We start from the raw sequence: 14,524 nt of genomic DNA on the forward strand, positions 1-14,524 counted from the left end.
TAATGCAACAAGTATACTCGGGTTTTAAGCATGCAAATTAGAAGTCGGCAGGTATGAAATCTGTTTCATTGCAGTAAATACGATTTTCAAGCGTCAGGCATTTGTTTACGTACAGATCATTTGATGTATGTATGTACGCTTCATCGTATAACCGTCACGTTCAACATATATAAACGGTGAAAACGGCTTTGTTTACCGGCATTCAAACCATAACCAGTGATCATTTTTACTGACAATGAGATAGATTGATATTTCATATCACCTCACTTTTCAAATTTATTGTACCAATATTACGATGATTTATGGTAAAATCCATACAATTATTTTCACAGCTGTAGTAAATGGAATAGATTAATTATCCATTTAAATTAATAATTAATTGTAACTTTCCAATGTTCTAAAGTTTGTAATCATGGGAATGTATACATTAAACATTGCATTTGACATTGTTGTGTATATTTCCAACTATCCAAGTCCTCGTACCACAAACCGCAATAGTAAATTCATAGAAAGCATGACAGTTCTTTATTTCTGGGTCAAATAAAAATGTTTTGGAGTGTTTTTGTTCAGAATTCCATATAAAATCGCGTTGTTAAACCTTTTTTCACATTTGTGAAACGTGGAATTAGATATCTAAAAATATATATGACAATATTCGAAGTATAAATATCATCGAATTGATAGTAATCGTTAACTTGATATAAGTGGGTTTCTTTTTCTATCTATATCTAGATTGTGGATATCATAAACGATCTTTTAAAACATTAATAAAATATATGTATTTTTAAGGTTTATGGCCTATGCCTATGCTTGAGTAAAAAGCAGAAGTTTTTTATTCAGGCATGGATCGAAATATTACTCTATATACTATTTCTATATATCTTTAATCGTCTTTATTACCTCTGTAATCAAGAGTTCAAACAGATAACTGTTAATCAGCATTTACGTAACACTAAGAAATGAAAAATATGCTACTGAGCCGGATATCAAATACATACTACACAATTTTATGTGTGCATTACATCATAATTGTAAGTTGTATATCACTTCTTTGAACAGTGATTCTAAAATTGTGTCTTTATCTGTGCAGTTGACACAAATACTTTTTGTTCATCCGGCTAGTTATAAATTAAAATAGCACTCTACTTTGAGCTTTGCTCACGATAACTTTTGTACACAGAGGTTTCTGAAATGGCAGTGCGTTGGGGTATAGCAGGTGCAGGAAAGATATCTCATGACTTTGTAACAGCCTTGGCTAGCTTACCTGCAGAAGAGCATACTGTTGTCGGAATAGCAGCACGTGATCTCTCACGGGCTCAAACTTTTGCAAACATTCACAAAATTGAAAATGCTTACGGAAATTATAAAGATCTTGCCAATGATCCCAACGTCGGTAAGTTAGTTGCATTCTGATACATCGAATAGAAATGTTGAAGATCCATGAGCGTATGACGAACCTCTGAATGTCTTATTCGAAAGTTTTCCATCGATCTAATGGTGTATCTTATTTAATAGAAATTGTATATATTGGGGTATTAAATCCACAACATCTTGAGGTTGCCACGCTGATGTTGAACAATGGCAAGCACGTGCTGTGCGAGAAGCCTTTGACGTTGAACTTGAAACAAACCACAGAACTTATTAATCTGGCAAAGGCGAAGGGTTTATTTTTGATGGAAGCTGTCTGGAGTCGCTGTTTTCCAACGTACGAATGGATCAAAAAGGAAATTGATTCTGGAAATTTGGGAGAAGTTAAACAAGTTATCGTTTCTTTTGGAATATCAGCGCCAAGCATTGACAGATTAATGTAGGTGTAGTTATAAGATGATATTGCTCTGGCGAATATAGATTCTATTTCTATTTAGTTTGAAAGTTGATTGTTACCTCCTCAAACAAGCGTAGCGTTGAAATTTTGAAAACACTCATCCATGTTTCTATGTACTGGGGGTTTCATTAGAACTTGAAATTGCAGTATATATGTTTTGTTGATAATCCAAACTAATTGTTTCAGCAAAAACGATCTCGGAGGAGGTGGTATATTAGATTTGGGAGTTTACGTATTACAATTGACGTCGTTTGTGTACAATGGCGAGAAACCAATTTTAATAAAAGCTGGTGGTCATCTGAATGAGGATGGCATTGATATTTCCATGTCTGCGACACTTTTATACAAAGAAGGTCGTACCGCAACGGTCATGACACACTGCCACGTGGAGCTACCCAACGAAGCTGTTATAATAGGCACAAAGGGTACCTTGCGGGTACCTTTGTTCTGGTGCCCAACTGAAATTGTGCTGCCATCGGGTGAGACGAAGTCTATCACCTTACCTGAGCCGAAACATCCACTCTATTTCACTAATTCTGTTGGCCTCAGATACGAAGCAATGGAAGTCCGGCGATGTCTTCGTGCTGGTAATAGACTATAATACACAGATAATCAATTGATAGAACCTCATGTAATCGTGTATACATATGTGCTAATGGAGTTTTGTTTTACAGGATTAAAGGAGAGTCCCCTGGTTTCTCATGAAGTGTCATTGCTTCTCGCAGAACTAGAGGATGAAATACGTAGACAAATAGGCGTAGTTTATGCAGAGGATTAACGAGTCATCGAACTCAACAGACTACTGATGTACAGCAGATGGTATTGCGTGCTTTCAATTTTTTATCAAACCACATTGAAGAGTTATATTCACATTTGTATATTATGTAATAAACATATACTTTTTAAACAGCATAAACAAATTTGTTTCAAATCTATTTACAGTGTATGATTAGAAATGCAATATTACTCAAGGTAAAATAAGATATTATCCTTGTTTGCCATGTTCATTTTATTTATGTTACACTAATAGTCTTATTTGACTCATCTTTAACGACAGCTTTTACCATCTATATACTTGCGAAGCTACAGAACAAAACAAGAGATTTATAAACTGCATTGATCGTAAATACAATATACACAGATATTCTACTCAAATTTAAAATCCTTGCTGCATGGTGGGCATGTTGGCATGCAGGCAAGCTTGTGCGGAGAGCAAGGGAAGCATTTTGGAATACAAGGAATTTGAGGACCACAGAGACTGCAGGATCCATAAGCTGGTTTGAAACATATTGGAGGGCAAGGGTAAGGTACAGAATTCACAAGAGAACATTTTGGACAAAGTGGTGAAGGTTGGCAACACTCGCCACTATGTGGAGGCGAGCAATGGACTTCTGTAACTCTACAACCGCTGCAGGGAATTATTTAATTTTTATTTTGATCAATGCTGAACTGAAATTGAAAATTATGACTTGGTAGCAAATATGGGAGATGGAATATAACAAAGCAAGAAATGCATTGCGATGAAGCATAAATATCATCGAATTGATGGTAATCGTTAACTTAATATATAAGTGGGTTTCTTTTTCTATCTATATCTAGATTGTGGATATCATAAACGATTTTTTAAAACATTAATAAAACATATGTATTTTTAAGGTTCACGGCCTATGCCTATGCTTGAATAAAAAGCAGAAGTTTTTTTCTTCAGGCATGGATTGAAATATTACCCTATATTGTATTTTTATATACCTTTCATCGTCTTTATTACCTCTGTAATCAAGAGTTCAAACAGACAACTGTAAATCCGCGTTTACGTGACACTAAAAACTGAAAAACATGCTACTGATTGTGAGCCGGATATGGAATACATACTACACAATTTTATGTGTGCATTTCATAATAATTGTAACTGGTATGTGTATATAATGTAAGAACTGTACTTGTTGCCTGTCCAGTTAATGTTGAGAACAGTATCGAGTACATCAATTCTTTGAACAGTAATTCTAAAGGTATATACGCGCAAAAACAGTGATTTTAAATTATAATAATCAATATTTGGTAATATTTCAAAGCAAATTGTCAATAAATTGTCTCTGCATCTGTGCAGTAGACATAAATACTTATTATTTTAAATGGAGAATTGCCAATATTTTTAGCCTGTACAAATTTTCCGTAAATCAAAAAAAAAGTTGGAGAGTATTACTTTCAATTACATAATTTTGGTTTACAATCACAATGCAGTGTGCTTATTATATTTTCCATAACGATGAATATTGTTTGGAAGAAAAGTTCTTTTCAATTTGGAAGTACGTTTTATCAGTTCCAAAGTTTCTATAACTTTCCAATATCTATGTTTTCGTGGGCGCATGTATGTCTATTTGTTGTATATGCGTGTATGAAAAAATTATTTCTCCTGAATCCCAGGAATGCGGCTTGTATTTTTGAATATTGCTCGAATCTATTTACAAAAGGGTAGTACTGCAACTCCAAATAAATTCAAAATTCTGAAAATTTTCCTAGAATTTTATGAACTTTGATAAATTTAGTACATGATCTTGCATCTTTCATTTTGACGTTATTACATATTTTACCGCATTCTTTTTATTGCCAGTGGAAGCAAGAAAGATAGAACAACGGTCACCTTGAATTTCATACACAGAAACATACAGTTTCGATATATCAGAGTTTAGATAGCTTTAAGGTGATTCCAACATTATTTCTCTCTTTTTCAGATTTATGCTGTTTCTTGGTATTAATATATAAAAGTTCATTGTTATCATTCGCTGGTTTCAAATTTGGCGGGCGTGCTAATTCGCTGTAGATTTCCCTATTTAAACATCCAATGTACTAAAACTGTGCTATTGAGAACTCGGAATGTGATCATCTGTTATTACATGCAGTAAAGATGCTTAACTTTTTTGTTCATCCGACTAGTTATAAATTAGAATAGCACTCTACCTTGAGCTTTGCTCACGATAACTTTTGTATACAGAGGTTTCTGAAATGGCACTGCGTTGGGGTATAGCAGGTGCAGGAAAGATATCTCATGACTTTGTAACAGCCTTGGCTAGCTTACCTGCAGAAGAGCATACTGTTGTCGGGATAGCAGCACGTGATCTCTCACGGGCTCAAACTTTTGCAAACCTTCACAAAATTGAAAATGCTTACGGAAATTATAAAGATCTTGCCAATGATCCCAACGTCGGTAAGTTAGTTGCATTCTGATACATCGAATAGAAATGTTGAAGATCCATGAGCGTATGACGAACCTCTGAATGTCTTATTCGAAAGTTTTCCATCGATCTAATGGTGTATCTTACTCAATAGAAATTGTACATATTGGAGTATTAATACCACAACATCTTGAGGTTGCCAAGCTGATGTTGAACAATGGCAAGCATGTGCTGTGCGAGAAGCCTTTGACGTTGAACTTGAAACAAACCACAGAACTCATTAATCTGGCAAAGGCGAAGGGTTTATTTTTGATGGAAGCTGTCTGGAGTCGCTGTTTTCCAATATATGAATGGATCAAAAAAGAAATTGATTCTGGAAATTTGGGAGAAGTTAAACAAGTTATCGTTTCTTTTGGATATTCAGCACTAAACCTTGACAGATTAATGTAGGTGCAGTTATAAGATGATATTGCTCTGGCGAATATAGATTCTATTTCTATTTAGTTTGAAAGTTGATTGTTACCTCCTCAAACAAGCGTAGCGTTAAAATTTCGAAAACACAGTAGAACTCATCCATGTTTCTACATTTTGGGGGTTTCATGACAACTCAAAATTGCAGTATATATGTTTTGTTGATAATCCAAACTAATTGTTTCAGGAAAAAAGATCTAGGAGGAGGTGGTATATTAGATTTGGGAGTTTACGTATTACAATTTGTGTCATTTGTGTACAATGGCGAGAAGCCAATTTCTATAAAGGCTAGTGGTCATCTGAATGAGGATGGCATTGATATTTCCATGTCTGCGACACTTTTATACAAAGAAGGTCGTACCGCAACGGTTATGACACACTGCCACGTGGAGCTACCCAACGACGCTATTATTGTAGGCACAAAGGGTACCTTGCGGGTACCTTTGTTTCGGTGCCCAACTGAAATTGTGCTGCCATCAGGTGAGACGAAGTCTATCACCTTACCTGAGCCGAAACTTCCACTCAATTTCATCAATTCTGTTGGTCTCGGATACGAAGCAATGGAAGTCCGGCGATGTCTTCGTGCTGGTAATAGACTATAATACACAGATAATCAATTGATAGAACCTCATGTAAGCGCGTATACATATGTGCTAATGGAGTTTTGTTTTACAGGATTAAAGGAGAGTCCCCTGGTTTCTCATCAAGCGTCATTGCTTCTTGCAGAACAAGAGGATGAATTACGTAGACAAATAGGCGTAGTTTATGCAGAGGATTAACAAGTCATCGAACTTAATAGATTACTGATATACAGCAGATGGTATTGCGTGCTTTCAATTTTTTATCCAACCACATTGAAGAGTTATATTCACATTTGTATATTGTGTAATAAACATGTACTTTTCAAACAGCGTAAACAAATTTGTTTCAAATCTATTTACAGTGTACGATTAGAAATGCAATATTACTAAAGTTAAAATAAGATATTATCCTTGTTTGCCATGTTCATTTTATTTATGTCAAACTAATAGTTTTATTTGATTCATCTTCAACGACAGCTTTTAGCATCTATATACTTGCGAAGCTACAAAAGAAAACAATAAATTTTTAAACTGCATTGAACGTAAATACAATATACACAGATATTCTAATCAAATTTGAAATCCTTACTGCATGGTGGGCATGTTGGCATGCAGGCAAGCTTGTGCGGAGAGCAAGGGAAGCATTTTGGAATACAAGGAATGTAAGGACCACAGGGACTGCAGGGTCCACAAGCTGCTTTGAAACATATTGGAGGGCAAGCGTACGGTGCAGAATTCACAGGAGAACATTTTGGACAAAGTGGTGAAGGTTGGCAACACTCGCTACTATGTGGAGGCGAGCAATGGACTTCTGTAACTCTACAACCGCTGCAGGGAATCATTTAATTTTTATTTTGATCAATGCTGAACTGAAATTGAAAATTATGACTTGGTAGCAAATATGGGAGATGGAATATAACAAAAAAAGAAATGCATTGCCACTATGTCATCATGATATGTTGACATTAAAATACTCACGACATGACTGTTTGTTTAATGAGGATGAAGATGCTGGTAAAGTGAAAATTTAGTGGAATTTAAAATACAAACTTTCAGATTTAGCGAATGATTGATGCAAACAAGAATTTGCAAACATTAGAGTTCAGAAATAATCAAATGCTTTTGTTACGCAGGTGTGTTAATGACTGGAATATAACAGATTCTGAGAAACTCTAAAAATTTCTCTATCGTTTGATTGGGATAGGAAAACACAACCGCCAGTTAGCGTCAAAATCTTGGAAAAACTTGTCAGTTCAAAGTTCAAAACGTCATCCAACAGCTAGGATAACAACTGATTTATCTTCATTTTTTATTCATACATGACTTATTTTTCCTCTTTTCGTTAATCCAAAATCAACAAATTTTAGACCTGGCTATAAAATAAATACCAAGTAAACATTATTACCTCTGTTGCTTGATCTCTAGTTTCATTCTTATCTTTATAAACTTATTCTTTGCAATGTGTAATAAAAATCAATCTCACAAAACTGCTTGTTGGAATGAAATGGAAGAATTGAAATACTTGATTTGCGCAATCGACTGCTGGTAAGTTATGTCTGATAATAATATAATTTATCGTTGCCATGTTCACAAATATTCACATATTGACATATTGCATTTTCAGCAAGTGTCGGCATGTTCTGCCACCGCCATCCTGCTCAATCATGTTACCTCCTCGCATAGAAGAGGTACCCTGCATTCTACCATCCCAAAGACCAGTTTGCCGTCCACCAAAGCCGTGCTGTCCGCCCATTTTCCTAGGACCTTGTTGTCCTAGTCCTCTGCCACCACCGCCACCGCCACGTTGCCCTCCGCCCCCGCCAACTGGACCTCCTTGCTGTCCACCTTGCTCACCTCTCCCATGTTATCCAAGTATTTGCTTTTTTATTTCCTACATATTGCTTTTATAATTCTGTGACATATCATTCTCGGTTGCCAAGTCAAGAATTATTGGAACGAGTCTTTGTTGTTTCTTATACAGAACCATATTGCTGAGGGTGTGAAGAATTCTGAACCGTTGGTGTTGTGTTCAAAAGATCAACACTGTGAATAAATGTTCTCCAATGTGGTTAATGAGAATAAAGATTGAAGCGAAATAAATAATTGTGAAATTTCATAGATTGCTTCATGAAATCTAAAAGGAATTTAATGTGTACTGGTATGCAAATTAAAAACACTTATTATCATTCTTGCAAAAGAAACATCCGGCCTCTATTTATCAAAGTTTAATAATTACAATTATTTACATTTTTCAAGATGCAGAGCAATTAGTCTATATATATTAGGTATAGCTCAACTTGAAATCAAATCAAATATATCAAGAGAAAAATTAACAATATAGATACCCTCAGAAATTATTGATTTTACAGACATCCTCGTAGGGTAATCGTTTAACAACTAGCCCTTTATCACGTTCAAGCAATTCTACATCGACACTGAATTCTTCAAGACGAACTTTTTTCAGTGCAGCTATGGCTCCTTGAAATTGTCCTTTCAGAATTGTTACCGGCTTTCCAATTGCCGGTATAACAGTTTCCAGATGTTCTTGATCCAGTCTTAACACGTGGTCCTTGACTTCGGTTGGGCTTGTGAGCTTTACTCGTGCAATACAGCAAGGTGCTGTGTCTTCTGGCAATTGTACAATACCTTTGGCCCGGTGATATTTTTCTCCTAGTGATCTTGTTACCACTTTTACCACTAATCCATCTCGCAACCATCCTTCATCCTTCTCAATTTTAATATTAATAGCATCTTTCTTCTTTTCGTTTTTCTCATTACGTTGTTCTTGCTTAATTTTTTTATTCGACACGTACTCAAACTCTGACAATTGCTCGTCAGCTCCCGAGTTTCCTCTCTTCTTTTTCAACTTATTGTCCGATGTAAAGCTAATGCTGGGCCCTACCACAGGCGCAGGCTTCGGTTTTAGTTTGAGTTCCAGAACAAGAGGCTTATCCTGCTCCGGTCTTTCTAACGGCTTTTTGAACTCGCTTGAATCTTCATCCGTCTCTTGACGACCGCGTTCAACCTGCTTCTCAATAAAATCCATCATGCGTTCCTGGTCATCTTTGTCCATTCTTTCCTTCTTAGCCTTTTTTTCTTGCGCTGCAAGTGTTTCGGGATCCCGATCGATGTATGTTACAAACCATCCCTTCTCAGTTTCATCTACGACGCATTGACCACTTCGTCCTAACCATTTGACGAAACCTGTTAAACTCAACCACTTTGTCGCGTTCATGTGTATGTGATCTCTGTCGGCTATGTAATCCTGGTAAACTCTGTTGGCTGGGACTCGCTTTGTGCCAAATTGACGCTTAAGTAAGTTTATATATCCCTGAGAAAATTCTCGAGAAAATTCGTCCATGTATTTGCCAGCGTTATCGGCGAACAGCAATAGCTGCCGCTGATGCGATTCAGACATCGTATGGCACTTGAAGCCATTCTCATCACGACATTGTTTTTGACACATTTGACAGTACCATCTTAGCTTTTGTAATCCCTTAGCTTTTATCTTGTTCGCAATGTATTTTGGTGTCCCAACTTCGTGTTTACCCATTTTGATTTGTGACTATTTATTACAACGAGAAGTTACTGAATATCCACGTTCACTCAGTGCTTGCTGAATATTGACTGTCCGGACGGAGTTTTAGGCCCCGTTTTTTCATTTACTTATATTTCAACGGTATACATAATTTAAACGTATCACTCGTAACTTTGCAGTACGTCAAGCAATTACACACAACGGATTTCTTGAGAGATATCATCCACCAATAAAGTATAGTCCACACATTATTAGTTGATTACAATATAAAGTTTGACTATCAACAGCGTTACCAGATTTCCTGCTGATTTCTTTACGTCAACACAAGATTTTGAGGTTACTGTGTTCTGTGCACTAATCGCGTACTTTGTAAAGTCTGGTTTTCACAAGAGCGACAAGCATAGCATGTCGCTGGCATGAAATAGCTGCTTTCGTAACACAAGTCCTGGTGACGCTGCTTGCGAATATTTACTGGCTTGGCGCATTGGCGCGTGTGTGCTTGCGAGTGAGCGAAGGTGATTGATTTGTTTTGTATAATATAAATTCAGGTTGAACGGATCAGATATTTTAATTCAATTATTTTTCGAACAAAATCAGCAACATGAGCAATTTTCATTCGCCTATGCGCTGTATTTCACCCAATGCGAGGTAAGTCAAACCGAATTACAGGTATTTTGAGATTAAGAAAGAGGTTATAGACGCCGGTATTCTACTTCGAATGAAGCAAAATACATAAAGTTTACAAGTAAAACTTACCAGTGACACGATGCTTAACCGTTTTTTCCACTTTTAGAGTCCTCACTCCAAAGCCGCAGGTGCAACAAACCTTAGATTTGAGGCAAACGCAGACAAAAGTGAAAAACAGTATCACCTGGTTTTTCATTAATACTTCTTTGTTTACTGTTGTGATCTATGATATGTAAGAAACTGCTTTTCATTTAGCACTAATTGTTATAAAATTGTAGTTCTTGATAATGACTTTTATGTTACAGATTATATGGTGGAGTAGCTTATAAACCGTTTTGTTGGATAGAGTGGTGTTTGGCATCGATATTAGCTTTAAATGCGGTGTATCATATAGTAAGTTATGCAATAGCTACGCTCAGTATTCAACCAGTAGTTTTGAGTCCCCGGCAGAGAAAGCTACTGGGTGTAACGGACAATGACCCACTATTTAAAACAGAAGCACCACCTCCACAAAAACTATCTGAGCCAAGTTCTCCTCAGCATTTTTCAACCATGAATCTTAGTTGGCGATCGAATACCCTCAACTCCCCTGGCTTAAACGAAAGCAGTATGTATGAATTTCGTGACTAATGTGTCCAATTGTGACTTGTGTTAATTAGCTGAGATTTACTAAATATTGGAAAAAAGAAATCCAAGAAGATGTTCAAATTTATATAAAAACTACTACTATTTTTTGCAGAAGATTATACAGTATCAAGTCCATTTTACAAGTACAATAGTCCATCATCACCTCGCAAGTTAACTGTGAGTCCAAACACTTCGTTAAACAAATCGTTCAATAACTCTCTAAATGGAAGCTTGACCGGCGAAGGTCTTATATATGACGAAGTACAACTCCAGAACTATTTGAAGGAGATAGAACATAGAGAGCGAAAATCAACGTCAATAACAAATGTGGATCAGCCATCAAATTTATTAAGCTCATTTTGGTCACATCCGGCAACCAGAAATCCTGGCGAAGTTTCCCCAATGTTGAGGCGATGTGTCTATCAATTAGCACCAACAATTGGTATATTGCTGGATATTTATCACTTGTTCTTTTTTTATCTCTATTTTGTGGAGTTTTAACTGTTTACTTAAAGTTTTCATTCTTACTACAGTGTTTCTCTCTTACGCAGATAAATCGAAATCTACAAGTCCAGGAGCTGAGGAAGGTAACTCTCCAAGAGGTATCTTTGGAGCACCAGACATTTGGAGAAAATACAGGATAGATTCGAATAAAGTTAATCAATGGACAGCTAATCTTCGAATGGTTTGTTTGTTGCATTATTGAATATAAAGTTTGTCTCGAGAGGTTAATAGGATGCTGTAGTCAGTTCTTACCAACTGCCTTAAATGTCTCATATTTTGGTTAATATCAGAGACTCTGCATCGCAATGTAAAACAGGGTGCAAAGTTCGAATTCTACATGCAATTCTGAACAAAAACACAGTATTACATTTTGATTTTACAACAAAATAACAATATGTCATGAAAAATAATAAATCACCTGAATGCGATATATTTTTATGAATGGATAACGTGTGATTCTAGTGGATTAGTAAAACTGTCGTTGAACGTGTAGCCATGGAAATAGAGAACGTTCGTTCAGCCCTAGTAAGACATGGTTTAAGTGACTCGCAGCCAGGTCATGTGGGACTGGATAGGCTTAGAAAGTTAGCCCAATCACCAACTTTGGTGGCTGGGGTTCCAACATTACCTGCTTTGGTACCATTTCTTGAGCTATCAAACAATCAGGATTATCTAGTGAAAAGAATAAAAGTTCTGGCTAAAGGTGGATCCATGAGTGATTTTAAGTGGAATGGAGGTAGCTCCTACAATGGCAAAGAATGGGATAATTCATTACCTACGGATACAGCGGTAAATATCTAATTAATGTTCAACTTGGAGAAAATTTGAAAAAAAATCTCATGTACACTGTTAAATCTTAAATTTATTATGTATTTTCAGATAGTTATGCACTTATTTGCTTCTTACATGGATACACAACTGGAGGCTCCTTTAGATCAACCGGATGCTCGACCTTTTACCTCTAGATACACAGCCAGAGCTGGCAAAGACTTACCACGAAATAAAGGTCCCATAATTGTCTGTACTTCGGTTAACCCGCCACATTATAGTTTGGCGTTATCAGGTGATTCAGCACCAAATGATTATGAAGAAATACCAAGGGTATGTTTTTGATGTTCTGAATAATTGACGAATTTTTAAAAACATACACGATCTGCACATAAATTCAGTATCAAAATTTGCTGGATCCCCTGTTAAAATATCACCATAATTTATGTGAATTACTTATTTCAGGGTCGAAACAATATGTTTCATACTTTATTGTTATTCCTGTACATAGTAAAGACGCGGGATCACGGAATGCTAGGACGTGTTAATCTAGGAATGTCTGGTGTTAATGTACTATGGGTAACAGATGGCTGAGACTGATTAGTGTACTAGAATGTGAACCTATAATTGAATAACACTGTATTGTATAACACAATTCATTCGTCATCTATTTTCACACATCTAGGTACGAAAAACAAGATTCCTTTCGAAATCGCATAATTCATAATATCGTTGAGTCTCCAATGGTGTAATAAATGATTTTTGTATGAATTTTAAACTTAATTGGTTTTGTAATTATTTGATGATATTTTTCTGGGGGTGATTTGGGAGAGTGTCTGCAATTATTTGTTGAGTTCGAAGTGCTTGATCAATCTTTATGATCCAACCATACCTATGCTTGAATTAAGAGCAGAATTTTTTTTTGCTCAGGCAGGGATTAAATTTTTACCCGATCTTTGTATTGCAACTGTGTTGATCTTAGAACTCGTACGACTGCACTATGAGAATAGTGCTCAGAGTGAAGTCCCTTAACATCTGGAAAAAGTAAAAATGAACAATAAAGTATTTTTTATATATCTTTTGTCATCTTTATTACCTCTGTAACCAAGAGTTCAAACAGATGACTGTAATTCCGTGTATACCCTCTCTAAAAAATGAAAGATATGTTGCTGAGCTGAATTTGGAATAAATACTACACAATATATGTTATTTGTACATTACATAATAATTGTAATTGGTATGAATATAATGTGAGACTTTTTGAAAGTGTCTTCAAAATGACCCTCTTGGATCGACGTAATCCTGCATTCGTGGGGGTTTTCTGCGTTCGTGGGGGTCCTATTGATCAAGAAAGGGTCATACAAATCGATTCTGAGACAACAGATTTTTCACTCAAAAAAGAAGTAAGGCCTTTGGATTTTTGGGGAAAATTTCGACGATTCCGAAAAGTGCTGGAATAAATTTTTGCATGCCCCATTCCGACGTAATTTTGCGAGAGAAATCGATTAAGCGCAGTCCCAATACGCTGCGAACAACGCATCAAAAGTTACAGCCGAAAAACTGGAGATTTTCGTCGTCATTTCTCTGCCGTTGGTCCGACGCTCTTTTTTATGTGTTTTCTGAGTTCCTTGGGGTCAAATTACTCTAGAGATGGTCGTACAAATCGATTCCGAGTCGAAAAATTTTCGGCTCCGAAAATGACCAAAAAAGTAAGGCTTACCCCTTTGGATTTTTGGCGAAAATTTCGACGATTCTGAAAAGTGCTGCAATAAATTTTGGCATGCCCTATTCCGACGTAATTTTGCGAGAGAAATCGATTAAGCGCAGTCCCAATACGCTGCAAGCAACGCATCAAAAGTTACAGCCGAAAAACTGGAGATTTTCGTCGTCATTTCTCTGCCGTTGGTCCGACGCTTTTTTTTATGTGTTTTCTGAGTTCCTTGGGGTCGAAATACTCTAGAGATGAACGTACAAATCGATTCCGAGTCGAAAAATTTTCGGCTCCGAAAATGACCAAAAAAGTAAGGCTTACCCCTTTGGATTTTTGGCGAAAATTTCGACGATTCTGAAAAGTGCTGCAATAAATTTTGGCATGCCCTATTCCGACGTAATTTTGCGAGAGAAATCGATTAAGCGCAGTCCCAATACGCTGCGAACAACGCATCAAAAGTTACAGCCGAAAAACTGGAGATTTTCGTCGTCATTTCTCTGCCGTTGGTCCGACGCTCTTTTTTATGTGTTTTCTGAGTTCCTTGGGGTCAAATTACTCTAGAGATGGTCGTACAAATCGATTCCGAGTCGAAAAATTTTCGGCTCCGAAAATGACCAAAAAAGTAAGGCTTACCCCTTT

The 14,524-nt window shown here is 36.5% G+C and overlaps 4 protein-coding genes across 6 annotated transcripts; 3 read left to right on the forward strand and 1 right to left on the reverse strand.

The window, feature by feature from the left end:
* Positions 1-1,180: 1,180 nt before the first annotated feature.
* LOC124415878 (trans-1,2-dihydrobenzene-1,2-diol dehydrogenase-like) lies at positions 1,181-6,379 on the forward strand. 2 transcript variants are annotated; one of them, XR_006930742.1, is made up of 5 exons: positions 1,181-1,393; positions 1,516-1,807; positions 2,012-2,412; positions 2,500-2,685; positions 6,330-6,379. XR_006930742.1 is itself a non-coding variant. In XM_046896569.1 (4 exons), the coding sequence occupies exons 1-4, from the start codon at positions 1,192-1,194 to the stop codon at positions 2,601-2,603; spliced, it is 999 nt and encodes a 332-aa protein (XP_046752525.1). In that variant the 5' UTR covers positions 1,181-1,191; the 3' UTR covers positions 2,604-2,886. The 2 variants fall into 2 exon arrangements, 1 of the variants encoding a protein (XP_046752525.1); XM_046896569.1 differs by lacking the exon at positions 6,330-6,379 and having other exon boundaries at positions 2,500-2,886.
* Positions 4,807-6,379, forward strand: LOC124415879 (trans-1,2-dihydrobenzene-1,2-diol dehydrogenase-like). The gene is made up of 4 exons (XM_046896570.1): positions 4,807-5,030; positions 5,153-5,444; positions 5,657-6,057; positions 6,145-6,379. The coding sequence occupies exons 1-4, from the start codon at positions 4,829-4,831 to the stop codon at positions 6,246-6,248; spliced, it is 999 nt and encodes a 332-aa protein (XP_046752526.1). The 5' UTR covers positions 4,807-4,828; the 3' UTR covers positions 6,249-6,379.
* Positions 6,380-8,265: 1,886 nt separating this feature from the next.
* On the reverse strand, positions 8,266-9,734 carry LOC124415987 (DNA/RNA-binding protein KIN17). Its single transcript, XM_046896780.1, has one exon. It carries the CDS (start codon positions 9,601-9,603, stop codon positions 8,398-8,400), a length of 1,206 nt encoding a protein of 401 aa, XP_046752736.1. The 5' UTR covers positions 9,604-9,734; the 3' UTR covers positions 8,266-8,397.
* Positions 9,735-10,083: 349 nt separating this feature from the next.
* On the forward strand, positions 10,084-13,366 carry LOC124416022 (transmembrane protein 209). 2 transcript variants are annotated; one of them, XM_046896838.1, is made up of 8 exons: positions 10,084-10,236; positions 10,382-10,507; positions 10,581-10,882; positions 11,015-11,344; positions 11,454-11,587; positions 11,869-12,195; positions 12,286-12,507; positions 12,640-13,365. In XM_046896838.1, the coding sequence occupies exons 1-8, from the start codon at positions 10,190-10,192 to the stop codon at positions 12,766-12,768; spliced, it is 1,617 nt and encodes a 538-aa protein (XP_046752794.1). In that variant the 5' UTR covers positions 10,084-10,189; the 3' UTR covers positions 12,769-13,365. The 2 variants fall into 2 exon arrangements, with proteins under 2 accessions (XP_046752794.1, XP_046752795.1); XM_046896839.1 differs by lacking the exon at positions 10,382-10,507 and having other exon boundaries at positions 10,099-10,236; positions 12,640-13,366.
* The last annotated feature ends 1,158 nt before the right edge of the window (positions 13,367-14,524 follow it).

Source organism: Diprion similis, chromosome 2 (assembly GCF_021155765.1).
Source record: "Diprion similis isolate iyDipSimi1 chromosome 2, iyDipSimi1.1, whole genome shotgun sequence".
Lineage (NCBI taxonomy): Eukaryota > Metazoa > Arthropoda > Insecta > Hymenoptera > Diprionidae > Diprion > Diprion similis.